At 50.6% G+C, this 27856-nt stretch overlaps 11 protein-coding genes across 11 annotated transcripts; 9 read left to right on the top strand and 2 right to left on the bottom strand.

The window, feature by feature from the left end:
• Positions 1-71: 71 nt before the first annotated feature.
• Positions 72-1493, top strand: BJY04DRAFT_217383 (uncharacterized protein; the record flags this gene model as incomplete). Its single annotated transcript, XM_073716021.1, has 1 exon — positions 72-1493. One exon carries the CDS (start codon positions 72-74, stop codon positions 1491-1493), a length of 1422 nt encoding a protein of 473 aa, XP_073572287.1.
• Positions 1494-4167: 2674 nt separating this feature from the next.
• On the top strand, positions 4168-6328 carry BJY04DRAFT_227112 (cytochrome P450; the record flags this gene model as incomplete). The annotated part of the gene is made up of 4 exons (XM_073718560.1): positions 4168-4596; positions 4649-5207; positions 5240-5397; positions 5445-6328. 4 exons carry the CDS (start codon positions 4168-4170, stop codon positions 5919-5921), a joined length of 1623 nt encoding a protein of 540 aa, XP_073572286.1. The 3' UTR covers positions 5922-6328.
• A 14-nt stretch (positions 6329-6342) lies between these two features.
• BJY04DRAFT_187142 (cytochrome P450) lies at positions 6343-8283 on the top strand. The gene is made up of 5 exons (XM_073710995.1): positions 6343-6732; positions 6787-7409; positions 7458-7478; positions 7534-8044; positions 8163-8283. Exons 1-5 carry the CDS (start codon positions 6395-6397, stop codon positions 8164-8166), a joined length of 1497 nt encoding a protein of 498 aa, XP_073572285.1. The 5' UTR covers positions 6343-6394; the 3' UTR covers positions 8167-8283.
• Positions 8284-9863: 1580 nt separating this feature from the next.
• Positions 9864-10802, bottom strand: BJY04DRAFT_217380 (uncharacterized protein; the record flags this gene model as incomplete). Its single annotated transcript, XM_073716020.1, has 1 exon — positions 9864-10802. The coding sequence occupies one exon, from the start codon at positions 10800-10802 to the stop codon at positions 9864-9866; it is 939 nt and encodes a 312-aa protein (XP_073572284.1).
• Positions 10803-12635: 1833 nt separating this feature from the next.
• Positions 12636-14450, top strand: BJY04DRAFT_41544 (putative MFS transporter). Its single transcript, XM_073720335.1, has 2 exons — positions 12636-13398; positions 13451-14450. The coding sequence occupies exons 1-2, from the start codon at positions 12782-12784 to the stop codon at positions 14388-14390; spliced, it is 1557 nt and encodes a 518-aa protein (XP_073572283.1). The 5' UTR covers positions 12636-12781; the 3' UTR covers positions 14391-14450.
• Positions 14451-15422: 972 nt separating this feature from the next.
• On the bottom strand, positions 15423-16865 carry BJY04DRAFT_217378 (BTB/POZ domain-containing protein; the record flags this gene model as incomplete). Its single annotated transcript, XM_073716019.1, has 1 exon — positions 15423-16865. The coding sequence occupies one exon, from the start codon at positions 16863-16865 to the stop codon at positions 15423-15425; it is 1443 nt and encodes a 480-aa protein (XP_073572282.1).
• A 562-nt stretch (positions 16866-17427) lies between these two features.
• BJY04DRAFT_187132 (prolyl hydroxylase family protein) lies at positions 17428-19108 on the top strand. Its single transcript, XM_073710994.1, has 2 exons — positions 17428-17759; positions 17808-19108. The coding sequence occupies exons 1-2, from the start codon at positions 17477-17479 to the stop codon at positions 18980-18982; spliced, it is 1458 nt and encodes a 485-aa protein (XP_073572281.1). The 5' UTR covers positions 17428-17476; the 3' UTR covers positions 18983-19108.
• Positions 19109-19593: 485 nt separating this feature from the next.
• On the top strand, positions 19594-20433 carry BJY04DRAFT_41531 (uncharacterized protein). The gene is made up of 3 exons (XM_073720334.1): positions 19594-19768; positions 19826-20019; positions 20079-20433. Exons 1-3 carry the CDS (start codon positions 19636-19638, stop codon positions 20217-20219), a joined length of 468 nt encoding a protein of 155 aa, XP_073572280.1. The 5' UTR covers positions 19594-19635; the 3' UTR covers positions 20220-20433.
• A 770-nt stretch (positions 20434-21203) lies between these two features.
• BJY04DRAFT_217375 (tryptophan dimethylallyltransferase-domain-containing protein) lies at positions 21204-22597 on the top strand (the record flags this gene model as incomplete). Its single annotated transcript, XM_073716018.1, has 2 exons — positions 21204-22390; positions 22462-22597. 2 exons carry the CDS (start codon positions 21204-21206, stop codon positions 22595-22597), a joined length of 1323 nt encoding a protein of 440 aa, XP_073572279.1.
• An 857-nt stretch (positions 22598-23454) lies between these two features.
• BJY04DRAFT_217374 (uncharacterized protein) lies at positions 23455-23928 on the top strand (the record flags this gene model as incomplete). The annotated part of the gene is made up of 2 exons (XM_073716017.1): positions 23455-23540; positions 23595-23928. The coding sequence occupies 2 exons, from the start codon at positions 23455-23457 to the stop codon at positions 23926-23928; spliced, it is 420 nt and encodes a 139-aa protein (XP_073572278.1).
• Positions 23929-24773: 845 nt separating this feature from the next.
• On the top strand, positions 24774-27337 carry BJY04DRAFT_217373 (dynamin family protein; the record flags this gene model as incomplete). The annotated part of the gene is made up of 4 exons (XM_073716016.1): positions 24774-26597; positions 26662-26923; positions 26981-27052; positions 27111-27337. 4 exons carry the CDS (start codon positions 24774-24776, stop codon positions 27335-27337), a joined length of 2385 nt encoding a protein of 794 aa, XP_073572277.1.
• Positions 27338-27856: the final 519 nt, after the last annotated feature.

The raw sequence follows: 27856 nt of genomic DNA, 5'->3' as shown, positions 1-27856 counted from the left end.
TCGCCTCATTTCTCGGACTTCACCAATCATCCGCTTTGATCCCTTCGCCGGACCGTCATACAGACACGGCCATGGATTCTACCAAGTGCGTCCCCATAGTAGGTCGCTTCGGCCGTCTCCCTACCGAAGTACTTCGCCAGATCTTTCTATTCCTTGCTGAAGAGCGCGATGAAGAGCTTCGCACCAATCTGAGACCATGTGAACCGAGTCAAGCCGTTAACGCCCTTCACTCTCTTGCTGCTACTTGCCAACTATTCCACGCCATCGCACAGCCCCTTCTTTACGGCTCTATCACTGTGAAAAGCATCCCTCAGCTGCGACAGCTACTCATGACAGTCAGTAGAAATCCACGGATAGGCGCGCGTGTGAAAAAGTTGTCGTTCTATGAGCACCCAGATGTGTCAGCGTGGGACGACAGACCAAACGGATTTTGTCTAGGGCCGGGACATGAAGATAGGAGTGCACTATGGCGGTGCGTCAAACTCGCGACGTCACTGCCCGGGTTTGATGATGAGATACCAAAGGGCTGGGAAAGACGTGGAGAGCGCAGAAATGCCCGTGATGCAGTCTTGGACCTGTTTGAGCTCTTTCTCAACCTGCCCAATATGAGCGCATTTCACTACAATGGCTTCACCTGTCGTGACTTGACCTGGCCATGGAACACTGCATTCATAACCTTGCACTCTACAGACTTCCAATTCCTGTTTACCCGCGTGATGCATGGCTTCTTTACCCCGGGGGGATCGCTGCTTCGCCCGCGTTACTTCCCAAGCATGGTTGAATTTGGCGTCTCTGGCGTAGGCACAAGGGTCGCCTTTGGGTTCCACCGGGAATGCCTCAATATACCTTCGATCCAGACCCTGTCCATTTCCTACACCAACTGCTTCGATCGGTACACATCATGGGTGCCGTTCACGAAGTCCTACACCCTGCGTGAATTGCGCCTCAAGGTCCCCGGGATATCAGTATCTATGCTCACTAAACTTTTGGTCGCTATCAAGCGGTTGGAAATTTTCTACTGCGAGTATCAACCACCTAAAAATAAGCTTGTGCGTCTGGGGCCCATATTAGCGACACTCTACCTCCACCAGCTGTCATTGAAGGAGCTGAATGTCTCTCTGAGCAGGGCTGTGACTTCGAGAGATCTCGCCTCCAAATCGGAGCAGACCTTCCAGAGCTGGTCCCGGTATACTGAGCTCTCGATCCTTGCCATCCCTGATGTCGCTCTGTACGACAAAATGAGCTATACGAAGAGCCGGAGACACAGGCTGCCTCCCAATGTCGTCTCACTGTCCATATCCCAATGGCTAGATGCTTCGCTCATCCTTCCCACACTGGATAAACTGTCCTTGCACAAAGAATCCTTCACTAAGCTGAGCGAAATTACTATTGTTGGAAAGACCCAACCAGACCGGGACTTTCAAAAAAAGCTGGCTGAGCTTAGGTCTGCTTTCGTCAAACAGGGGGTGACTCTGCGGTACAAGGTACACTAGTTGGCAAGTCACAGGGGACTTCTCGAAGTTTTCTCTGCATAGTTACAAGGCGCTTCTGGATAATAGACGCAGGATGTGCGAGAGGTTTGAATGCATACGACCTTTCCAGGTCCATCTTTTTGTGGTTGCAGCTTATTTAGCTTCGTTCCTTAGCATAGCGTGGAGGTCACCGTCATTGATGAAAATGGATCTAGATAGAATTTTATCAGCGCAAATGAACTTCAAATGACCGCGGTCGGCTGCATTTCTCAGTGCAAGAAGCAGGATACAGAGGACAAGGCGGGGCTGGTACATACCCTCTCTCATCTGATTCTAGATGTGATTAATCCCCACAGCCCGTGTCCTTTTCTTCTGTTCTGGGTATCACACTGGGTTGAAGGTGCAGAGCCAAATTATTCGCTTCGATTTCGTACTTGCGCTAGAGCCTAATTATACAGATCAGCAGCCCTCTCTAGACACTTTGTTCCAATATCAAAGGAATCTCGTCCAGCACTAGTGAATCTAACGTCGACTTCTTTTTCGCCTCCCATCCCAATTTTCGTAGACAAGTCGCCCGACTTCTGGGGGTTGATCATAACGCAATCGGGGTATAAATTCCGTAGATATCGTTGAACTTAGCTTCTGCAATGCTCCGGGGCGTAGGGTCCTCAATCTTTCCCGCTTGGTAGAGAGCCCGTCCAATCTCACAGACGCAATCATTCCAAGACAGCTCCTGGCCATCCTCGCAGAACCAGTAGGGGTCCGCTCGTACATCATTCACTAGAGCTTGTCCTACCCAGCTTAGCACTGTAATGTACCCACGGGCCAAGTCCTTGACGTGTATCTGGCTCCAGACAGAGGGGCCTCCCCCAACTTGGCCAGCGTATCCCGTTTTCAGGGTGTATCGAGCCAGCGTGGGCAGCTGGATGGAAATTCTCTTGTCGGGCTGGCTGACGCCATAAATTAGAGGTGGCATCAGAAGTGCGATCTTCGCCCGACCACCAAAGTTCTCACGGATAATAGACAAGTCCACATTCCGATGAGGGGCGTCGTCAGGAAGGGCGTTGATAGAGTCAGGTGTTTCGTCGTTGAATATCTTGACGCATATTAAAGCGCCGCTCCAGTCGTCTGACACCCTGCCTGCTCCGCTCGTCTGGATGTAAATAGTTGATTGAGTGTTTTCAGCGTGTTGCTGATGCCGTCGAGGATGGCTCGCACGGACGGCAGATGGTCGGCGTTCGCAGTATGAATAACAAGATCACTGCCTGACACCTGTTGCCGGATGATTAATTCATCGCCTCGAGTTTCTATAACAGCTTTGATTCGTCGTTGGTGGAAGACTGCTGCAGTGGAATCGCGACGGATAAGGCTTGAGATGTCGTATTTCTTAGACTCGACGAGAGGATTCAAAACTTCCCGCTGATGAACCCGGGGCCTAGTAGGGAAAAAGCCTGTTTAGACATAATGTCATTGTCACGGTTTGTCCAACTAGAGAAAACCCGAAGCTGTAGCATGGATCGTTGGGATTTGTGCAGATAGGGAGTAAACAAGGAGTGCCCAGCTCGGTAGTAGTTCGCCGAGTCCTGATACTGATTTCTAAGCTCCTGTCAATATTAATAATTGTCCTATGATTTCAAACCCCCATTTAAGCCCAGTGACTTGGTCCTAGTCAAAGTTGTTCAGGGTAATTTGGCGTGGATCTCTTTTCCATTCTTTGTGCTCGCCCCGACTCATTCAGGGCACTCCTAGACTGTTTGATTCCGAATCCCGCTTCTTAACATTTAAGTACAGCCACTGAGAGTGCCTCAATCTCACTTTCAGCTTGGCTCCCCACATCAGTATGGATAGATGTTCTCCGGCACAGCTCCAGACCACAGTGAAGACGTCTGGATTCCCGGAGAACATCAAGAATGTCACAAGAGTAAGCTAGTGTGTGTGATAAAATAGCTCCCGATGTGGTATGGATACCAGTGGATGGATCTCCAATGGATCGTGGATCCGGGCCAGTGTGAGGGCTAGGTACGGTACCCTACTGTGCATAGATATATGCTGTCATGACAGCTCAACTTCCAAACAGTTCCGTATCGGATGCTCAGATGCACTTTGAACACCAAGTCAACTCTGTCTGCAATTCGTCAGTGCCATAAGCTGGAGTCAGAACTGTAATGCTCCATTGGATTTGCTTTTCTCCAGCCCGTTTTTCAATCTGTTTTCACAGCATTTGATCAGGGGTATACTATAACGAGAGTTGTAGTATGTGTAAAGGGCAGTGAAAGATATTTAGCCAGTCCTATCATTGTGCACGATCAATTTTTAGTTGGGTAGCAAGTATTTGCCTACAATATATATATCAGCACTGAGCACATCAACCTAGTCGGATACAGCAGAGAGGGAGGCTCTCGTCTGAGTGTGCTTTGGCTAGATAATTTAACAGATTATCATTTCCAAGGCGGACTACAGATCCTGCGGCATTTCTCAGTTCAAGAAGGGTGGTGGAGATTGGCTGACATGTTAAATTTGGAGGCGCAGTCAAACGGCGAGCTGCTAACTTTCTTTGTTTACACCACACCAATCAGCGACTCTGGTTTTATTGCATTTCAGCCGCTCCGGCTTTTATCTCCTCCTCCGCGCTCTTTGTTGTGTCTTGACATCTCCATCTGTCCAACTTCCTCGCCAGGGGGAACGAGCAGCAGCCATGGCCTTCAGCACCTTCTCAATCCTCACTACCCTATCTCTAGCATTTACAATATACAAACTCATCTCCTTCATCCGTTTCTACAACCACGCCCGCCAAACCGGCTTCCCCGTCTATGTCACCCCGATCCTGTCAAAGTCGATTCCCTGGATGATCCTCGGCCCAACCCTCCAGCCGCAATTTCAGAAATATCTCCCCAACTTCATTTACGAGCGCCTCGAAATCGTCACCCACGGCTGGGAGTTCCGCAACAAGCGCAAATACCACGATAAACTCGGCGACACTTTCGTCGTGGTTTCGCCCGACGAAGTCAGCATATGGTGTGCGGAACCCGAACTCGCCAATGGTATTCTGTCGAGAAGGATCGATTTCCCACCGGCGCCCATTGTCGCGAAGATTCTGGGGTTTTTCGGCCCCAATGTTTTTTGCGTGCGTCCTTTTATCTTCTCCTTTCCAGGAGAACTCACTAATCATGATATAGGCTAATGGCGATGAATGGAAACGCCACCGTCGCATGTTCGCCATGAACCTCGACGAACGCATTAGTCGCACCGTCTGGACTGAGAGTATCGAGCAAGCGCGCGCGATGCGCGAATACATCCTCACTCACCCTGGCAACGAGACTCTCAACTGCCTCAAGTCCGTCGCGATCAACGTCATTAGCCGTGCTGGATTCAGCCAGAAGGAGCCTTGGGCACCCAACCTCCGCCGTCACAGTGGGAGCACCAAGCAGGGCAAGGCGGCCTACTTTGAGGCGTTGTTGTTGACGACACAGTTCTTCATGGAGGCTGCGATGTTGCCGCCGCGGGTTTTGCAGATGCCGTTCATGCCGCCGGGAGTCAGGAAACTTGGATTTCACATGGGGAGAGTCTCTGGGTATGTGAAGGAGTTATTGGATGAGGAGAGACAGGCGGCGAAGCAAGGCGGCGTGGCGGAGACGAGGAGGAGTAACTTCTTGACCCTGATGCTGCAGCTAAGCGATGAGGATCGACGGTCTGGACAAGAGGGGTTCTCTCTGAGTGATGAGGAGATCAGTGGCAGTTTGTTCATCTTTAGCACGGCAGGGTTTGAGACAACGGCGAATACGATGGCTATGCGGTTACGTTTTTGGCTGCATATCCGGAGTGGCAGGATTGGTTTCGGGAGGAGCTGCAGGGTCTTGATCTCGAGTCTGCGGGTTGGAAGTACGAGGACGTTTATTCGAAATGTCGGAGGACATTGGCTTTGATGGTATGTCAATCATTCTCTTGAGAACTTGCAGGCGCTGACAGCAACAGCTTGAAACCCTCCGCCTTCTCCCTCCAGTCCTGCACACCACACGAGCATGTCTCGAGCCCCAGATCCTGACGGGACCGCGAGGTGACCACCTTCTCACACCTCCGATGGAGGTGTACGCCTGCCAACTCAGTATACATCTGAACCCTAAGTACTGGGGGCCTGACGCGAGCGAGTTCCGCCCGTCGCGCTGGATCGACGAGTCGGGAGATATCATCACCCCTCCAAAAGGCACCTATTTACCTTGGTCAGGCGGCCCGAGAATTTGTCCTGGTTTGAAGATGTCCGAAGTCGAGTTTGTCGCGACAATGGCAACGCTGTTCCGATCGGCGCGCGTTGATGCCTTGGCGACTGGCGGTATCGAACGCCCTGAAGACGTCCGACGGAGACTATTGGAGCTTGTGAATGACTCGGTCAGCAAACTGGCGTTGCAGATAAGGAACCCAGAGGGTGTACAGTTGAAGTGGACTGCAGTGTGATGGATAATCACCAGAGCTGTATTTCTAGTTTCATGTCCACACATATATTGACGGATATCTAATTGTTTCTGGACCGAGGACTGCCCTGAACGTGGTATCCATACCCTTAATGCCCCTAATGCGATCTAACTTGCTTCAGGGTTGATTGATGCAAGGAAACGTGTTTCCTGGTGTAGCGGTGAGTGGGAGGCAATTGAACAGCTGAAAATCGTACAATTTGGCCTGGATAATGATATCATTTAGCACATGACTACCCGCAAACGGAGCCCTACGTGTATGAGCAATTCCAAAGCGGCCTCTAGCTGTTGTGATGTCAATGTATTTCCGAGGGATGATGCAAGCTTGCAGACGAAGCCTTGTTGTTTGGTATAACCTTTGATATTTAGCTACATCAAACCCCTCTAGGCAGATCTAGGTTCCTCTGTATTACCATAATACAGCTTTCTTTTGTAACTCATTCTTTAGACAGAACGATGTCTCAATCAGGCTTGTTATCGTTCTATGTGTTCGCAGTACTTCTCGCGGCGTCGAGCACCTACCGCTATATCCTGCATCCAATACTCATATCGCCCCTGTCAAAAATCCCAAATGCACACTGGACAGCTCCATTCTGCCCTATCTGGATTCTCTGGATCCGATTAACTTATCAGGAGTTGGCAGTATTGCCAGAACTACATAAACGCCTAGGTCCGCTTATCCGTCTAGGCCCGACCGATTTGAGTGTTAGTGAATATGAGAATGGAATTCAGAAGGTACTAGGGAGTTCCGAGTTTGAGAAGCATCCGCAGTACAGTGTCTACGACCATTATGGGTCAGTACCCTCATGATCAGTAACCGGTAGTTTCGGCCTCCTGACCTCCACCAGAAAGCAGAACTCTTTTAGCAGTCTAGCAAACTCAGCACACTCGAAGCTTCGACGCCGAATGACCGGGATCTTTTCCAAGTCCTCGCTGCATCAATCCGGTCACCTCACCGCGCTCATTGATCTCACTTTACAGGATGAGCTACTTCCCTTATTACAGCGCTATGCTGAGCAGATGGCAACCGTGGATCTATTAAACCTGACATACGGCTTATCTCTTGACTTCGTCACCGGCTTTGTGTTTGGTCGATCCAGTGGCTCGAGGCTTCTCTCTACAGAGCGGGAGCTACTACCTGAGTGGCTGCACCACTTTGAGAACCGGTATGCGAAGGAATCCGTTTGGCTGGAGGAGGCACCGTGGTTGACCACGGTGCTTCAAAAGTGTGGGTTGAGTCCATTACCGGGACAATACTATACTTCTAAAACATGGCTTGAGTCGTGGCTGTTGACGCTTTGCGATCGTGCTGATGGCGCTCTTCCTCGCTTGTCAGGTGGTGAGGAAGTGCAACCAGCTGATGTCCCTGTTTTGTATCAGACACTCAGACAGTCGACAAAGCTTGATGGTTCTTATAATAAGGAAGAGGAAGAGCGACTCGAGATCGCCAGTGAGCTGATCGATCAAGTCTGTAAGTACTCCTGCACCCGAGTTCATGGGCCTCACTGACTCTGATCAGATGGAGCTAGAGAGGTTCTTGGTAGGACTGCAACACCTTTGAACGATAGGATATACACTAAGCATAATTGCATCAGGACTGGTCACCGGATATGCTCTCTACTTCATATCAAATTCCTTCCACGCCCAGAAACGTCTCCGCAAAGAGCTGGCCGAGAACGGAATATCGATCAAGATAGCAGCTGAAGAAGCAACCTCTTCACTAACTCGAGAGCTCGAGACGCTACCATATCTATCAGCCGTAATCCAGGAATCCTATCGGCTACGGCCGAACAGCGTGAGGCTACCGCGCGTGGCCACAGCCCCAGATGGCGTTAGCATTGCAAGGTTCGACACAATCCCACCCGGGACCCGAGTCAATACTTTCCAGTGGTTTGTGCATCGCGACCCGTCTATTTGGACTGATGTCAACCAGTGGATTCCTGAGCGGTGGCTGGATAGTTTGACTGGGGCTTTTATATCCAAGCCGACGCCACAACAGATCGTTTGGCCATTTGGTGGAGGTTCGCGTATGTGTATAGGGAATAATCTGGCGGACTGCTGTGAATACGACCTGTTCATCTCAGAACTGGCAATAGGAAGTACTCTGCTGATTATATTAGTTTTACGGTATGTTATTGCAACGTTCGTGTGCAATGTTCGCCTCTCAGCGCCTAAAGCAGGCCCCTTGGCCGCGAGCCCAGGGATCGTGGCAGACAGCCTACCTGTAAATATGAATCGTGTCTAGCGCAGTTGCAGCTCCAGGCAGACTCTGGTAAGTCGATCTTTTGGCGAGCCGTTCGGCACATTATAGACTGGAGGGCGCAGCATAAAACCGGGTCGGGTTGTGCTGGCATTAGCATTATAAAGTGGATGCCTCAATGTTAGGAATCTATGTAATGAATGTATTCAGCGTCTAGCTTGTGAATTCGTACTGGAGGAATGCAACGCGTCCTTAGGTGTGATATACTTTACCTGCGCATTATAATACTGCCTTGCTACCGGGAGGATCCCAAAGTTATAGCAACGCGATAAGGAGTCTATTGAAAGAATTGATCAGCGGAAGGCGCTATTTATCACCCGTTGTTAAACAGGCGTATCACGCGCCATACAAAATCATAATACATGCGGTCTTGATGTGCGAGGAAGAAAGGCTAACCCGATATATGCATTAATTATTGTGGCAGGAAAGTCTGATTCGGCCATATTCTAGTTTATCCTGATCAGCTGGGCCGCTTCGCCAGACTGCAGGCTTTGACCCTGCATACGATGCCGTGGTGTAGCAAGTGCTAATGATCGCAACATCCGGAGCGGCGTTTTGTTCCGATTTACAGATCGATATTGCTCTGCACTAATTGGTCATTCCCAGCTAACATACATACTCCGGAGATCTGAACTTTTGGGTCCTCGAATGCCTTCTGAACTCTACAGCTCCTCCGGCACTATTGGGGCAGACCTTCGATTGTATCACCCAATGACCGACGCCACTTAGTTCATAAGAGCCAAAAGTCCTCCACCTCAGCTTGGTGGCAGAATCTAGTCAATCGCTCACCTCGTACAGGCTGTCGGTTTGTTCTTGCTAGCGTCGAACAGCGATTCCATTCCAAGCGGGAGCCTCAAGTGGGATACGACACGCATGACTCTGAGCTCCCGATATTAGTCTATCTCAGCCCGCTTTGCAATATCACCTCGTGGCAAGGGTCTGGTGCAGAATCAGCTGAGCGTATTCGGGGAACAACGCAGGGCCTGTCTTCGCTGGGAATAGTTCGAAACCTGATGCACCCACTCCCTGAGATGCAGTAGACTTTGAGTCTGGAGAGCTTAAATGACTGTCTGAGTCGGTGACCTCTTCGGGGGTCTGTATGCCATTGGTATATTGCTGCAACCAGGCCATTTCCGGGTTTCTGAAGCGAATCTTCAATTTTGAAGAAGCAGGAAGAAACACGAGCATAATGCTCCCTACGGTCTAGATATAGCCTTACCTTGTAAAGATTATATTTGCGCGTGGCTATTAAAACGAGAAGTTTTTAAACTTCTTTATAGTAACTCTGGAAAGACACGCGAACATCCTACTGGTGCTGACTTGTTGAAATATTACAATCATGTCCGCTGGGAAATCAATAAGGTAGCCCCCGAGGAAACGTCTCTCGCAGCAATAGAACGCTGATACTTTGACCTCCCACATACATGGTAATCCACACCTGATAAAGCGGTCTCGATCCTTTATTACGCTCGGACGGGTGAAGCGTTCAGCCTAGGCTGTTCAAGACTATCGCTAAATAAAAGACGGAAGACTGCTCGACGACAATGTATCTCAAGATCCAATCATTCTGACGGCAATTCCCTATCTAGCTACGGATCTGGTCAATAGTGCTAAGCATATACGGGATACCTCGTAAAAAGGCTGGCTAACGTCATCTTCCCCTATTTACTCACTGACTTCCCCGGCACTGCGTGCCCAAACACCAACAGCACACTCCATCGCAAATCCAAAACACCTAGCATACCAGCCTCCAGCCCAATAGCTCAACTCCATACAATGCGGTGGCCCTCTCACAAAACTCCCATCCACCCGCTCACTCCGCCCAAAGGCCTCAACACAAAGTCTCACCTCAGCCTCCGACGCCTCACAGAACACATCATTTTCCACCAGCGCAAACATCACCGGAACCGCCACCTTGCCCGCCCACCCCTTCCAATCCCGCAACCACGCTTTGACCTGGTGGAACTCCACAACCGGGGAAGCTGCGTTAAGCCGCTCACTCTGCTCAAGAACACTGGCATCTACGGTCCCAGGACGGAACATGAGACTGTCCTTTCCCGGGAGTTGAAACAGGACATGCTCTGGGCCGGCGTTCGGTTGCATTGGCGGAGCGTTCTCTATACCTACTGTCTGCTTATCGCCCATACCGGAGAGGATAAGGCCTGCGAGTGGGTAGGCGGGGTTCCTGTCTTGGGCGTGTAGAGCGGCGGTAATAATTCCGCTCATTGAGCCGAAACTGTGGCAGAGAAGAACGAGGGAGTTGCAGTTGTTTGGTAGGCCGAATTCAGTCCATAGAGCTGGGAGGATGGACTGGTGGAGATGGCGGGCGATTTCTTCGTTGAAGGGTGATCCTGGGTCTAGGGGGAGGAAGGAGGTTGTACCGCCATAGCAGGGGCGGTCAATTGCGATGAATGGGATGTTCAGGGCGTGGCTGGTGGTTGCGGCTGTGTATGTGGGTGTAGCGTCGAAGTAGTGGCAGTTGTAGGTTCCGCCGTGGAGGGCGACAATCAGGGGGCGAGTTTGCAGAGGTATTGATGGTGGTGGGATTGAGTGTATGCCGGCGACTGTGGCATTGTTTGGGAGGGGTAGTATAAAGGGATGCATTGCAGGTTGGTTAGGGTTGCTAAACAGGATATATACAGAATAGAATAAACAAGAAGATGTGCAATCACTGTGATATTTTTATCCTTGACAGCTACTGTGGTTTCTAGTGCTTATCATGATGGTAGTGGGACCTCAGCTGAGCTGTCTGTTGCTTGTAAATGGTTACTTCGTGTTCTGCAATCCATACACCAGATCCCCACTATTTTTAGCGTGCTTTCTGCGAGTTCGAGCCTATAATATAGGTTGAGGTGATTACAGTAAATTCAATCAATCCAATACACTCAGCACATTAGAAGAATCAAACAGATTAAATGTATGAATACAGGATATCATAGTAGTTCTGGACCACTAATATTCCTTAACAAAATGGTTTTAACTAGTGTTACCTTTCAACAATCCAGTAGATATAGAAAGAATATTTTCAGCTAGCTCAAAAGACAAAATATATTATTCCATGTCGGGTTGAGCCGCCACAAAGTCCGGGATCCGGAGTAACTATTTACAAGGTTGAAGGAACAGGTGGTGGATTTCTACTCGGTTCTACTGCCCTGACAGAGTCCCGAAGTTCGCTTGTTCTAGAATAATATCTCTTGTCTTTAAGGGCGCTGAAGAGGGAAGAGCAAAGCATTACGTGAACCCAACCCTGATTTTGACACTATATAGGTGACCACTCAAACACGTAAGCTCGAACTGCCCGTGTTGGAGCATGTCTAGTAATCTCGAGTAAATCCAACTGACTTTTGAATTGCAGAGAGGGATGCTTACTACACTTGAATGCTGTCCTGCTGTTATAAGGGGGCAGGGTGGCTCGGGTGATTTAGAAGAAAGTTACTGTTGGACCACCACGGTTATTACAGCGCCTTAGCCACGTAAGAGTAGTAGCCTAAGACCGCCGCTTGCCTTATTAGGAGGTTATATAACTATATTACCATATATAAGAGCGCTAAGATCCCCTTACATTCTGCCCCAACCAGCAGCTGCCGGTTCTAATGTATATTGTTGTTAGAAGATAATCGGTGATTGACCTGGTGATCTTAACTACACATTGCACCGTTTTACAGCTGCCAATTCATTATATATATTGGCGATAATGGTAAGCCGCTAACTTTCGACCAATAGTCACCTCTTTACTCCACGCTCTTGTCTGTCGTCTTTACCTACCTACCTTTGATGTGTGCAAAATACATAGCAGGCATAACAGTTCCTTCAGTCGTTACTGACACAATGGATCCGGTAGGTAACCCATAAAGCAACCTTCCCTCGATAGTAGGGCTCTAGGTAGAGTTAACGGAAGGCAGGGAATGTCTGAGCACACACGTAATGCAAAGGCCCTACTTTCATGAACAATCAATCAAAAGGGATATCTCTCCCACTCCGCTGGTAGTTTTGGAAGCAGGTGTGAAAAACTTTATAATACAACGCGAGCGTAGTCTCTGCCAAGTAGACCGAGAGAATCTTGTTATGACTTGGCTATTTGGCGACATACTCCTAGATCCGCTAAACAGACCAATCCCAAACGAACTGTTTGCAGGCTTGCACTTGTTGCCTTGTCGCCAACTCGGAGCTGGACAATGGACAGTGATGGTCTCGCGCGGAGACCATTTATATGCCATCACGTCGGCCATTCATGGCTACTACCTCTCTCCGTCCTCTATCATTCCCCGCTCCATTCGAAGAGAATGACTTCATCAATTATCCGGGTGGTGTGGGGTGGTGACCTGGCCAAACCCCCGTTCCGTGGGGGTTGCCACTCGTCCGCGTGGGGGATATCAAGATTTGCCCCGGATCGGCATCTGCCACCAGCAATGAACAGGTTTTGTTCTCAGGATCGGCCCACAATGGCCGGTTGTTGTCGGCAATTCTGCGTGGGGGTTATCTCCAAGGTCCGGGGTAGAAAGCTTGGACATAAATCCCACCTCTTGCTCCCCGGTCTGTATCATTTCATACCATCCATCTAAGCCCATAGCCACAGCGCAACTATGCCTTCACAAACCCAGACTGTTGATGATGAAGGCACTGATGTTATCAAGCCGGTGGCACAGTATATTCAAAATGTGCGTGTACCTCTTACAGAGGAGGACAGCAAGCGTATCCGGCACAAGACCGACCGGACAATCCTGATCGTCCTGTGCTGGGTCTATTTCCTTCAAATCCTCGATAAGACCGTGCTGGGCTACGGTGCGACATTCGGGCTGAAAGAAGACACCAATCTAACAGGCAACCAATACTCCCTCGTCGGGTCGATTGCACCTATTGCTCAGCTTGCCTGGCAGCCTTTCTCGACGTGGCTGATTGTGCGTGTCCCACACCGGATTCTTGCTCCTGTACTGGTACTAGGATGGGGAATCGCTCAGGCCTGTATGGCAGCGTGCCATAGTTTCGGTGGTCTCATGGCGACCCGATTCCTGCTAGGTCTGTTTGAAGCCGGATGTCTTCCACTGTTCAGTATCATCACCGCACAGTGGTACCGACGCGCAGAGCAGCCCCTCCGTGTCGCAGCATGGTACAGCACAAACGGTCTCGCAACCATCATCGCCGCAGCTCTCAGCTACGGCCTCGCGCACATCGAATCAGACATCCTGAAGGAGTGGCAGATGTAAGTATCATGCCACCCTACTCAAGCCCCACTCTAACCAGCCAACAAACAGCATCTTCCTCTTCGTCGGCCTCCTAACCATCATCTCCGCCCCCTTCGTCTACTGGCGTCTCGACAACGACATCCCCTCCGCGCGATTCCTAACTGAGCAAGAAAAACTCCAAGCGATGGAACGCCTCCGCGCAAACCAAACAGGCACCGGAACCCGCGAGTTCAAACTAAGCCAAGTCTACGAAGCCTTCCTCGAACCAAAGACCTTTCTCTGGTTTGCCATGACATTCCTCCTCAACGTTGGCGCATCTGTCACAAATGTCTTCGGCCCCCTCATTCTCTCCGGTCTAGGCTTTGACAAATACAAAACAACCTTGCTGAACATGCCCTTCGGCGCTCTGCAATTCATCATGATCCTCCTCTCAAGCTACCTCACCCAGAAAGCCAAGATGAAGGGCATCGTGCTTGCAATCTTTATGGCTCCTGTGGTCGCTGGTTTAGCAGTTCTATACGCCCTTCCGCGTGATGACTCCGTGCAAGGCCCGCTGATGGCAGGGTACTACCTCCTCGCGTTCCTATTCGGAGGCAACCCGCTCGTCGTCTCGTGGATCGTGGCGAACACAGCAGGGCAAACGAAGAAATCGGTTGTGATGGCGCTGTATAACGCTGCTAGCTCTGTGGGGAATATTGTTGGTCCGCTGCTGTTTGATGACAAAGATGCGCCTGCGTATCAGCCCGGGTTGAAGGCTTGTTTGGGGATCTTTGTTGCGATGGTGGTGGTTGTGCTGATGCAGTGGGGGAACTTGGTTTTGCTGAATCGGATGCAGGGCGATAAGAGGGTTGCTAATGGCAAGGCGAGAGAGATTGTCGATCGGTCGATGGTGGGACGGTGGGAGGTTGATGGGGATGCAGAGGGGGTTGAAGAGGGGGAGGAGGTCAACGGCAATGGGTTCTTGGATCTGACCGATCGCGAAAATGATGAGTTTGTGTATATCTATTAGCCCTGTGGGATATTCTGGGGGGGAGGGTTACTGCGGCTTTAGATATATACCCACCCAGCCTGGAATAGCATATACCCCAGGTCCAATAGCTTGACTCAAATCAACTACTTTGAATCAAGGCGTATCAGCTATGTTCCTCATCTGTAGCCGTCTTCTGCCGAAGCCAATCGCTTCAGTAGATGGTGTTTTGATAGCCAAGGCAGCCACAGCCTTCTCCTTACCGTGTTCGGGGTCATGCTTTGCCCCCGAGCAGGCTGATTCGCTCACATATCAGAAATCTCGGTTTATTCTACCTAAGAAAGCATGACTCCTGTCACTTGTCCTTCAATTCGACAGCCCCTCGCGTAAAGCTGCTGTCACTGCTTGCAGCCTCGGCACTACCCACCTGACCAGGTGTTCCAGGCTATATAAGGGTTACCAGCCCCACGAACCTCAAAGGTAGAGGCTACGGTCGCTGTCGCTGACTCCTCGTCCACATTGTCTCTGTCCTCGTAAAAGACAGGCCATAATCTGTCGAAGCACACTGAGAAATATCGAAAATGGGAGCAGCTTCGTCCTCGGAAGTCAAGTGCGCAAACTGTGGCTCCACAGTGTCTAGCGCTGAGTCGGAATGCCCGAGTTGTCGCAAGGATCGTAGTGTCAAAGGTGAGTTTCAGATTCCTAGGTGCATCTCGAACCTGGTTAATATTACTGTACCTGTCGGGCTAATCCATCGTGCTGGTGTGTAATAGATTCGTCTTCCGATGATGATGACTACGATGAAAACGATCCTGTGACGGAGGAGGATGAGGATAATGATGATGATGATGACTAGAACTTTTGAAGATGAAGAAAGATGCGGCAGCTTCCACAGTGGCTCGAGATGACAGGTTGCATTGTCCACCAGGGGCAATAGTTTTAAATACCAATAGTGGAGGGCTCTTTCTTACACTTCTACAGCATATTCATTTACCCTGTTCGCCATTCCAATCCAATGCATATGCTCTATGTAACAAACGAATATCTCAAGGGAATAGCATGATGAGATCAAGACTAGGGCTTGTTCTCATATCTTCCGACCTCTTGAACATAAACATTGACTCGGGCAATCAAATCGTCAATTCTCAGCTTCTCGGCGACCACCTGGACATGCCGAAAATGCGCCAGTGCCTCCTCGACCGGCATGTTCAGTCCAAACCACAGACATTCAAACTCAGCACTATACATATACCGAAGAATATCCTCCATCGCCCGGTGCGACACCGCATTCCCAAAGTCCATCCTGTAGCGGTCCTGCAGACCACCACTCTGGTCGATCTCTCGGAATGCAGGCGAGTGGAAACACAGCACATCCCTGGCGACTCTGAACTGCTGCCCATCGGCTTCCAGCGTGACTTCCGGCACAGCCACGTTCTCATTCTCGTATTTCAGCCGGCGTAGAATGGCGTTGTGTACACGCGCTGGGAGCTTCCCCTTCAGACAGCTAAGGCAGTTCTCCCGGCTGAGCATGTGGTACATCGCATCTGTAGCTGGCTCAAGTATATGCGCAGCTTGGCAGGTTGGACTCCTGGGATAGCAAGCGGCAAATTTCACATACATGGGAAATAGGATCCTCACCACATTCTCCCACCGTTTCCTCAGCGACTCGCGTAGCGGCGGCCCAATAATCTCAGCGCGCTCCTGGAACAAGCGCGCAAGAACTCGCTCATCATTTGGCTGCAGCCCTAACTCCGCCCCAATCCGCGCCTGATCTTCCGCTTTCGGGCTAATGAGATTGTCAATCAGCAACTGCAACCAGTGTGCCTTGTTCTTCTCGACCGCCATCTGTATCGGCGCCCGCAGATGCTCAATCGGCATATGTCGCCTCGCTAACACCCCCGAGGTCTCAACCTCACTATGCAAGACAGCTTGGAGAAGCATTCTCGCTCCGAAGTCCTTCCTCGTACTGCCAAGCGGCCGGTCTATGGCTCTATCAGTAACCTGTGCAAAATTCGGGTCAATCACCTCTCTCGCAAGCAAGTTCGCAAGCTCATTATGCCCCGCTCTCGCTGCCCTTCTAAACCCCTCTAGAAACGCATGTGGGAATCTATAAGAATGGTTATCCTGGAAATGCCACGCCGCCAGCGTCTCCCTTGCCTGCGTCAGTGCCCGCTCCCAGTTCTGCCACTGGTCCGCAAATAACGGTAGGAAGGCCTGGTAGGAGTGCAAGAACCCGAAGTCGCAGATTTGCACAAAGGTGCTGCACATGACGATGCTGGCGGGGTCGGGCTGGTAGTCGCGGTGCATGAGGCGGATGGTCACAGCGCGGAGGGCTTCGGGACTGATGAGGGCTTCGTCGATATCGTCTTCCCAGTCGAAGAATTCGTCGTGCATGGGGGCTGGCTCTTCTTCTTCTTCTTCGTCGGAGGAGTGCACGGGGCTGTATTCGGTCATTTCTTCGTCTGCGGGTGGGGAGTTTGGTGCTGGGTTATCGTTCATTTCGTCCATGTCTTCCATGATGGGCTAGAGGCTTGTTGGAGACTTTGACAATGTACCGGTGGTCTCGAGTCTGGTGGTGTTTTTTTAATTTTAGCATCAAGTAATCAACCTGCGTAAGGTCTGGAGAAGAATGCTAAAAGAGGTAGTAGTATATATAATAGAAGCGAAACCTCTTCATAGACTACAAAGCCATTGTTAAGGCTTGGGCTCGCCTTTATCTGACGAAACATGACTGAACGGACTATGAAACGGTGTAGAGCCCTGACATAGCACAAAGCTATCCGAGACGGAGCGACAAAGAGATCAAACCGATTGTACAGATAACAAGCTTTATAGCACCTGGCTGTACACGGTAAAACTTGATCACCTATTGCTGATGGGGATTTCCCAGCCTGTTCGCGATACAGCATACAGCATACGGAGTACAGCATACCAGCTAGACTAAAGGTTTGATAGAGCTCCACATAAATCAAGAGACTTAATAGGCTGGATAGATCGGCTCTAACTTACTAAGGGATGAAGTGGAGAGCGGATCAATTTTTGCCGGATTTTGGAATACGACATCGGACCAGCCCTCCACCTCCCTCTTTTCATCCATCTAGAATCCGCCATACACTCGGTACTTAAACATGGCCAAGTCCAAGTCTAACAAGCGCAAGCGTAATGCTCAACCTCTACTGCCGCAGAAAATTCCCAAGGCGTCTGCCCTTCCACCTACGCCCCCGCCCGATGTGGCGAATGTCGACCCGCACTTGAACACCATTGTATCAGACGAGGAGCTCGAAACCACCATCGAAACCCTAAGTGCCCTGGCGGAGTACCCTGGCCTGACTAAGTCAAAGGCTTGTAAGGATCTTCGAGTTGCAGTTTACGAGTTTCGCAAAGCCTGCACGACGGGACTCGATAATGCTGGTACGTCCCCTATTTTCTCTATAAAAGACTATACTGACGATTTCACAGAGGGCGCAAATTTGACTGCCCGAATCACCGGGGCTCTGGCGGACGAGAAGTACACCGATGCCAAAGTCCTACTAGCAGAGATGAGAATCAAGGGCGAGCAACCGAAAATCGGAGCCTTGTGTCGCTGGGTGCGAGATCTAGATGTCGTCAGTGGCCTGTCAACGCAGCCAGGGGCACTCGAAAGTCTTCCCAAGCGAAGCGCAAAAGATCTTGACCTCCTCAACGTCCTTGATGCAGTTCTACGGGTCAGCACCCCAGTAGACACCAACCCGGCAGCGGCTCGCTCAGCCTCCTCCCGCATCGCCTTCCAGTCCATCTGGGACTTGCGCCCCTCCACCCCCTCTGAGGAAGTTTACGCTTCGGTCCTCGACAAGTCCATCCTGAGTCTAGCCCCGACTTCCTCCACTGCCATCCAAATCCTCGAAACAACCCCCGGCCCCCTCCGCAAACCCCCTAATCACCACCCCGCAATCCTCTACACCACAACCCCAGGCGCCGTCCCCTTATCACCAACCCCCCCTACAATAACCTACTATCCCCACCCCCACGTCCCAGGCCTAGGCATGGCAATGAACGTCCTCACCCCCACAGAATGCAAATCGATCATCGCCGCCGGCGAATCCGTCACCTTCCTCCCGGACGCACCCCTCCGCGAAGACGGCGACACCAGCATCCTCGCCCACAACTTCTACTGGATAATCGACACCCTCTTCCACGACACCCTCTGGGCGCGAATCTCCCCTTACGTCCCTGCAGCCGTCAACGGGCGCGCCGTCCGCGGCATCAACCGCCGCTTCCGCGTCTACCGGTACGTCCCCGGCGCGGAATACCGCTGCCACATTGACGGCGCGTGGCCGCCCTCTGGTATATCCGACGAGGGCAAATACATCTATGATTCCTCGCCCGAGGATAATCGGCAGAGCTCGATGTATACCTTTTTGCTGTATCTGAATGATGAGTTTGAGGGTGGGGAGACGACGTTCTTTATGCCTGCTGAGCGGGAGGGGGTATTGAATGCCTATCCTGTCAGACCGGTTATGGGGTCTGTGGCGATTTTCCCGCATGGAGAGAGTAACGGGGCGCTTTTGCATGAGGGGACAGGGGTTCGGAAGGGGGCGAAGTACATTATTCGGACGGATGTGGAGTATGATGTTAAGGCTGGTGGGAAGGAGTGAGTCTGGAGATGTTTGGTTATGAGTGTCATTGGTGATGATGAAGTGCCCTATATGCGGCACGGCAGTTGGCTACCTGGATTGGCGTATAAAAGTAGCGTCCTTCGTTAGACTGTCACTGAATGGAATGGTTCCAAGTTCAACTTACTACCCCATGTTTAGCGACTGTAGGAATGGGTCGTTCCTCGCACCTTTATCCATACACTGATACCCTGCGTGTGTTTTCCAATCATTCAGCTGCTCGGTACAAACCCGGTTGCTCTCACCTCCATCAATATAACCGCGGCATTATCGCCGGGCTGGAATCACCAAGACCTGCTCGGTCAGCTAACGGTCCAATAACCCGTCTTCAGAAGACGCATGGACCACATCATGATCAGGAATCGAACCCACCATATCCCCTGCACCCATCTCCAGGGTAAATAAAGGCGACAAGATGAGTAAGACGAACCGCATTCCAGCGTGAAGAGAGAAGACAGCTGAACTGAGGGGCAGTGGATATCGCTAAGCCGGACATCACCGCGTAGGCATCTATAGCCGACGGCGCTACCTCTCACTACCCTACCTATTTAAAATGATGTACTCCTAAGTACCAAAGTGTAGACGCATCACAAGCCGGTATTATCATTAAGAAACCTCCATTATCAATTTTCAATATGGTTGTCGAAAAGAACGACGTGATCACACTCCCCTTGGGAACAGACTGGGCGCTCCAGCCTGTCGAATGGAGCCAGAAACTCAAACACTGTCGCGACGATTACTATACTGTTGAGTATACAAACACTACCCGTGAGATACTAGATACCTATTCAGGTGGCGGTTCACCAGGATGCTAATATCTACCAGGATCGGACCCAGACAGCTCAGGTGTCATCTTCATCTCCAGAGACAAGCTGGAGGCTTTCAAAGCGCTTAGCCTCGACCAAAGCAACCATGATACCCTTACGGTAACTGTAACCGAAGACTTCGTATACGGTGAGAGGAAACCAGGCGCGAAGCGTTTCCTCGTCTATCATGATAAGCAGAGGCGGATCTTCCAGGTTTGTCGATCTACGTCCCACGTAATGACATGTAGGAGGCTAATAGATCGGCACTTTAGTACCGCTTTGTCAAGGCTGCATTTATGAATGTTGTCATGGCTGGGGAGGATTTTGTCGAGAAGCTCGGGTTCCAGGACGTCAGGTCGATAACGGATGTTGCCAAGTGGACGTTTGGTGATGATTTGCAGGTTTTTCGGTGAATTGGGTAAATGATACGAGATGCCAGTCTCCCTTGGTGCTGTGATGATTACAAGTCGATTTGCTTATGTTACCTGAGTATATACGAGAAACAAACAACAAGTCAATGCTCATAAGTACCCGTGGTCATCATCCTAGTTTTGATTTGACCATGACCATGGCTTGTACGGGGTAGGAAGTTAGCCCTGGCGTACAAACCCAGCCACGAGAGTTAGGTGAACTACTCTAGGTAACCGTCCATAAGGGCCTAGGCTTTAAGTACTGTTGTGGAGTATCCTCCGCAGGCTTTAACATAGGGTGTGAGTCATCCTACTCTCTCTATCACGTCAAAAGCCACGTGGGAAAAGAAAGGCGTGAGCTAGGGCCACGGATTTGCTGCCCGATGCACTGTTGGTAGAAACTCCGTATTTGGCCTTCTGGCACATGGTATGATGCGCCGACACGACTTTCTGGATCAGCGTCCTTTTGCCGGCTGGACAACAAATGCATTACCCCCTTCCGACTCGGGTTTGAGAGCACCATGTGATATGGATATGATAGGTAAATCTCTGCAGGTGCTGTGCGGCTATCGGTAATTACGTCTGGTTAGTGAGGTAAGTTGTGCCAGTTGGGTAACTTTCCACCGCTCTTGTCTTCGCCTCTTGATCGCTTCCTATACATCCTGCTTGTCCACTCATACTTGGGGACAGTGAGATATACGTCCATGCGTTCGACTGCCTATAGTTCAAGGGAACCAAGCTAGGCTCCGGCGGGATGATCGTTATACGAGGTACAGCTCTGCTCCCTTTCAGGCTCACTCTAACGAGCGACCTTAGTGGCCAGTCGGAGAATGTCAAACAGTATCGGGAAGCGAGCTTCAGAGCTTTGTCCGAAAGAATAGTCACCACTTGCACTTATAATCGAGCTATCTGGCTTCTGAGACGCTGCGGTCTGTCCACATACCATCCATCCTCCAAATCATCGACCGCAAGCATCTACAGACCAGTATGAGTTCATCAAACCGCAGCGACCAGGCGATCAATAAGGACAGCCCCGCAGATGAGGACAGATCAACCAACTCTGATGTTTTCGAAACTCTTTCGGCAGCACTATCCTTCTCAACAGAAGAGCAGTCCAAGTGGTGGTTTGACTCCGGGTCAGTTCTCGCTCGCCTGTTAGAGGTAGCCCAATATTCAGTCCACCACCAATACCGCGTTCTCCTCTTCTTCCACCGCTACACCCTGCCCTTCCTCGGCCCATACCCTCCTGTCTTCAAAACAGTCCTTACGAAGCCTGGCATACCCATCTGCTTCAGCTTGAACTTTCAGGAACCAGGCAGCCCCGTAATCCGACAAAACCTCGAAGTTCTCAACACTGAGTCTGGGACTGCTGTAGATCCATTCAATCGCAAGCCAACCGAGCAGCTCCTCGTTCAACTCTCACCAGGGCTCCCAGATTTCGACAGCGCACTCCTCGACTATTTCACCAAAGAGCTATTCCTGTCCGACGAGGAGGTATCCAAAATTTCGAACCCCGAAAACTTCCCCATCAGAACCCACGGCGGCATCGGCATCGACTACAAAGGCGACAAGGTCATCATCAAACACTACGTCCACCCACGCTGGAAGAGCCTCGCAACCGGCATTCCCGTCCGCCATCTCTTGCGCCACTCCATCGAGCCGAAAGTCGACGAAATGAAATGCGACGAAGCCTTCAACACCGTGCATGAGTTTCTGGAGGAACGAGTCCTCTACGACCTCCACACTTTCCTCTCCTGGGACGCTCGACCAATTCACGACTCCCGCCTGAAGCTCTACGGCCTCACCAACGACGTCGACTTCGACGAAATCACAGATCTCTGGACGATGGGCGGGCGCTTAAACGACGAGACTGCGAAGGAGGGTCTAAACCACCTGAAACATCTCTGGGATTTGCTCAAGCTCAGCCAGAAACAGAGACACTACACAGGAGCGACAGAGCACGAACCCCTGAATTTCGGGGCCCAGGATGAGCTCCTGCCGATGTTCTGGAACTACCAGATTAACTCTGGCAAGGAGCGGCCGTCGCCGAAGATTTATATTCCGCTCTTTGGGGAGAATGATTTGCGGATTGCGAGTGCGATTGCGGAGTTCTTTGCGTATTTGGGATGGGAGGAGAAGGCAAAAACATACATCGATACTGTGAAGGCCATTCAGTAAGTCTATCCACAATCCACTAAATGGGTAACACACCAGGTAGGATTGGCTGACCGGTGATATAATCCAGTCCGAAGCAGGATATTAGCCAGACGACCGGTCTGCAGAGTATTTTGTCGTTTGCATATTCGAAGGAGAAGGGGGTTTATATGAGCATTTACTACCACTCGACCATTTCTTACCCTGCTATTAGTGGTCAAACCTAGGGGCCTGGGTAGTGATTGTTATGGTTTCGCTGCTGAGTTTGAGAACCCGATAAGGAGGGTTCCCGTATTGTAGCAATGTATTCAGTCTTTCCAACTGTGCGTCATATCTGAATCTAGAAGTCCCACCTCGCACCAATTGTGCTTGATTCACAGATATGCCACAGTGCATAGAAAAGATAGTTGATCCCTGTAGGCTGCGAGTCAGGTCACGAGCATCCACTATGATAACACCGTGGCCTTAGAGCGTACAACGTGCAAAACAGAGTAGATTTGAATAGCTCACGACGTTGTAACCCAAGGTCTTTTGTGGTGCCTGGTTTTCAGACATACCTGCTCGACCAACAGCCGTATGCGCTCCCGAGTCATGCTATCCTTCCATGACGGAATCAACCACCAGCAACACCAATAATTAACAACACCTTTCTTTCATGGATCAACGCAGCCAAGTTTGATTCCAATCAGTCTCCTGCCTGAATGAAACTATCGGGGCGCAACATCCCCAGTTTTTGGCCCCAGCCAAGTCGGCCCTACCAAAACGCACAAGCGCAGCCTTTCGCGCGTGGCACAGCATAGACTGTTTTCAGTATGATCGTCTCTAAAGGCACCGACACCAAGCCACGCCCGTCCGGCATCCTGTCGATCTTCAGCCTTTGGCAGGACTTGGGGTTGTGATCGTCAGGCCAAGAGTGGGTTGTTACATCACGGCTCCGCGGGCTCTATCGTCTGCCCTGGAAGCATGGTCGGGGAATGCCTTCGTTCGAGGGAAGTATATAAGGCAGTACATGTCTGGAAATTCGGTATTCACTCAGAGACCAACAGACTGATTCAAAAGCAAGACCTGGTACAAAACTCACAAAATGCTCTCGCTCAAAGCCGCCACAGCCATCCTCTCCGCCCTCTCCCTGACGGTGGCACTAGCTACACCCCTCCCTGACCCAAATGAGTAAATCCTCCTAGCCCTCATGATCTGCTTCCCACTGACAGATTTCCTTTCAAGACCTATAACAAACACAACCCTCGCCGCCCGCCAAGGAAACCCCAACCAAGGCGATATCTGGGCTGTAAACTTCTACTCCGACCTTGCCTGCCAGGAGTTCGTGTCCTATTACCTCTCCGACGAAGCAGGCACGCCAATGCCATGTACGACCCAGGGGCTAGAAGGGAAAGATGCGATTGCCGTCGAGTGGGTGCCTGGTGATAATCGGGTGTTCAAGGTATCGGGTGAGGAGTGCGGGTTTGTCACGCAGCAGTGGAGTGACTTTTATCGTGGGTGTGTGCCGGTTAGCCAGCATATTGGAGTTGTGAGGTCTTGGGAGGTTGCAGTGGCTTGATCTCTGATTTAAGATAAGGTGACTCCGTGGGGGTGAGGTTGTGGAGTCTTGGACAGTTTGATAATGTGGTTATTGTTGTTAGAGTCTAGACGGGTGAAATTGATATGGACTTTCTCTTCTTCATTTTCTGTCGTTTTACCAGTTTAACTCACAGTAGTGGTGAATTCTGGCGTTCATTCAGTGTCGATGGAGACCAGCATGTTGTCAAGCGGTGTTTGTCCTGGGAGTCGCATGGTCGATTGTTATTTTTCTCGATTTAGTCGACCATGTTCGATTCAGACTTAGCATGCTAGTTATACAGTATCAACTACTATGGCGGGCTTCCTCTTCACTCGAGCATTTTCGCCCTGAACACCTACTGGCGCTGGTTGCCCATCTATAACAGTCACCTCGGCCCGGCAAACTAAGCTGCAAATGAGTGGGATTTTCAAATATCGTTTGCGAATACTCACTTTGACTTGGATGGTTAAGCTTACTCTCTTGAACGGGCAACACACCATACAAAGTCAACGCAAGGTGAACTGCTAATACTATGGGTAATGGGCAACACAACAAGCCAGCAGCACAGCAGCATGGAGTCGTTTCCCGCGCTCTGTCCGCATAGAAAGAATCTGAATGACCTCACAATGAGCTTCTTTGAGCACCCTGCACTTCACAACTTAGTTGACTAGATAACAAAGATCCCCGGGACACAAAGGACACTCCCTCTTCTGAAATATCATCTCTCCCCTGCGCCCTGCGCCCACGACCACCTCCGAAACACATTTCGGAACTGTCATCATCCAGTATACAGGCCACTCTCATCCCGTCAGATATCTTCTCGCATCTAGCCGCACCGAAGCAAAATGGATGACCCGACTCCAGCAGAGGAATTTTTAGCAGAGCTACAACAACACCCTTCAAAGCTTCTAGACGTGGTGGCTCAAGTAAAGGAACTCGGCGTGACCGGTCTCCCCAAGCCTCCAAAGATTGTTGTATGCGGCGCCCGAGCCAGCGGCAAGAGCTCAGTCATTGAGGCGATCTCGGGCATAGAAGTTCCGTATGGTGAAACCGACAGTGATCGCACCACATTCGCGACGGAATATATCATTCAGCGTCGAAGTGAGCCTTCTATGAAGGTCTGGATCGAAGCAGCACCTTTCAATGGTAATCATGGCGAGATGAAGCAGGTTTTGGCCGTTCCTACAGTGGGGCGCTCCCCTAGCGATGACCTGCCGGAGATACTGCAGAAAGCGAAGGAGTTGATGGGAGCGCCTACCATTACCGAAGATATTTTGAAGGTGGAGATTGCCGGCCCTAAGAGGCCGGATGTAATACTGGTGGATTTGCCTGGACTCTACAACGACCAAGGCCAAGCAGACCAAGAAGCGGAGCTTGTACGCAAGATCACGAAGCGCTACATGCAAAGCCTCAAAAACGTTATCCTTGCCATCATCAGTGCCGACGCCCCCTTCAATACCCAAGATGTTCCGGTCCTCGCAGTTAGATACGACCTCGCTCGCGAACGTACGATGGGAATCATCACCCACCCCGATACTGTTGAGCCGGATTCAGATGTGGAAAACAACTGCCTCGGTCTTCTGGCTAACGAGAAATTCCACCTGGATCTCGGCTGGCATGTCCTGCGAAATCGATCACCTATCAATCATAATACACACTATGCTGTTCGTGATGCTTTGGAGCGACACTTTCTTTCTGAGGGAGCATGGGCAGACGTGCCGCGGCAGATGGTGGGAATCAACAGTCTTCGAAGGCGTCTGGGTGAAGTGTTGTTCAATTATTATATCCACCATCTCCCCAGTCTCATCGCAGGGATCCAAACGCAGGTATTCAAGCGAGAGCTGCAACTCTCAAATTTAAGTCCCCCTTTCTCAAAGCTTCAAGACCCGCGAGAACATCTTCTAAATATGAGTTATAACTTCGACCGTATTCTCAAAGAGTCCCTCATCGGTCACCACTCAGACAAGTTCTTCCCTCCACCAGATGTTGAGATAGGCCAGCTTCGAGTAGAGATTCGTCGCTTGAGTGACCTTTTCAAGGAAGCCATGAATTCACGGGGCGCTACGCGGAGGATACATGGACAGGAGACCGGGTTTCCCTCCTACCCTACTGCCTCGCAACTCACAGACAATCCGTACATGGCAGGGTACCAACCGACTTATATACATCGACATGTTCTAGAAGCCCAAATTACCGAGCGATTTCAGGACATGTCAGATAGCGAGCCTTTGGAAACAAGAAAGCAAAACCTCGTCGATCAGTTGTTTCATGTCCAGTCGGAACCCTGGAAGGAACTTGCCAAAGCACATATCCTGAAGGTTTTCGACATTGTCCACAAATTCACCACTCAACTACTTCAACATCTGGCCGGCGAGCAAACCGCGTCCTTGCTCAAGTCTACATTTTTCAAGCCTGCCCTTAGCGAGTTCAAGACAGACGTCCTTGACAAACTCGGTGAGCTGGTTGGTGATGCACGGAAGGGTCACCGTCTGTCCGGGTCGGTCTGGGAATTCAGTTCCAGAGAGGAGTCATTATTTGCTGAGCCACCAGTGCCTACTCCCCCGACCCCTGTCATGAACCCTGCTGCCCGACGAAAGAGTAGCATCGGGGCCCACAGGAGAAAGTTCCGGCCTGCTGAGATTGTCGACCACATGCAATCTCGATATGATGTAAGTGACTTCCTTTCTACTGCGTACTCAAAGATTCTTGTAGCTAACAGTAGGCGTTAATAAGATTGCCATCGGAACATTTGTAAACAACGTCTTGATCTCCGGAATCGAAGAATGTCTCATCGAGCCCCTGAAACGACTATTCACCTATCAATCCGTCAGCGAGATGGACGACACGCAGATCCAACAACTTACAGCAGAGAAACCAGAAACCAGCGAAACGCGAAAACGGCTAGCTACGGAGTTGCAGACTCTAGAAGAGGCCCTACGCACTTTAACCAGATACAACGACGTTCCACAGACCTCACCCAAACCATCAACAACCAGTACGCTTGCTCTTTTTAACGAGCGACGTCACTCACAGTTCTAACACTGTTTTGTAGGCAAGAAGTGGCGTTCTCGAAACTCAGCCCCTGGTCCTAAATGTGTGCGCTTTAAAGTGGATGGGTTGGAGAGTATGTTCAGTCCATTGGATATATATAGAGCTGATCTTGATCAATATTCACCCATCAGTTCCTGCACACTTATTTGCGTCCTCGCCGGACGATATCCCCACCCCGGAGATAGCGGCTTTCACAATAACGGCGAGTCATACGCCTCAGAGTACAGATCCAAATTCCCCACAACCCAGCTCTAGTACGCCGCAACTAGATACAGGTCCCAGTAGCATCGAGATAGTAAACGAGGGTGTTCAATGGAGCCCAAGGAATCTCCCTCGCACGATCAATGCGCATCGGTAAGCTGCAATTGTTTATTGTTTATTGAATTCATACCCACGTAACAATCTTTCAATTCAAGAGCCCTTGCCTTCTCCCAGTCCTCAACACCTAATAGTCTAGCTAATCACGCGATTCAGTCGCAGCCGAGTATTCGTCAAGAGAGCCAAAGTACGACAACGGCGACGTCAGCCGGCTCGCAAGGTGTCTCTACAGTACCAGCACATGTGTGCTCAGCTGCGACTTAGATAGTTTTCTCCGGAGGTATGTAGTGGTTTCCAATTTCCAACTTTTCATGGTGGAGTGACTGTCAACTAAACTTCGGGCTGTTGCAGGAGCTTCGAGTTGCGGACTATGTCAGGGGTGATAGGCGGCCTCAGAAAAGGCGATTTGAGTTTTGTTCATAGCGTTAGAAGGATGGTACTACTCGCCGAACCACCATTAGTCAGTATAGCAATTGAAAAGGGTCCTTATATTCCCCACTAATTGGCCAGGTCACTTGCTTTCTTGTACGCTGCACCTTACTGCAGTTAGCCAGGTTCA

Source organism: Aspergillus karnatakaensis (genome assembly GCF_047715665.1).
Source record: "Aspergillus karnatakaensis strain CBS 102800 unplaced genomic scaffold BJY04scaffold_19, whole genome shotgun sequence".
Classification (NCBI taxonomy): Eukaryota; Fungi; Ascomycota; class Eurotiomycetes; order Eurotiales; family Aspergillaceae; genus Aspergillus; species Aspergillus karnatakaensis.
This window is presented reverse-complemented; position numbering and strand designations above follow the sequence as displayed.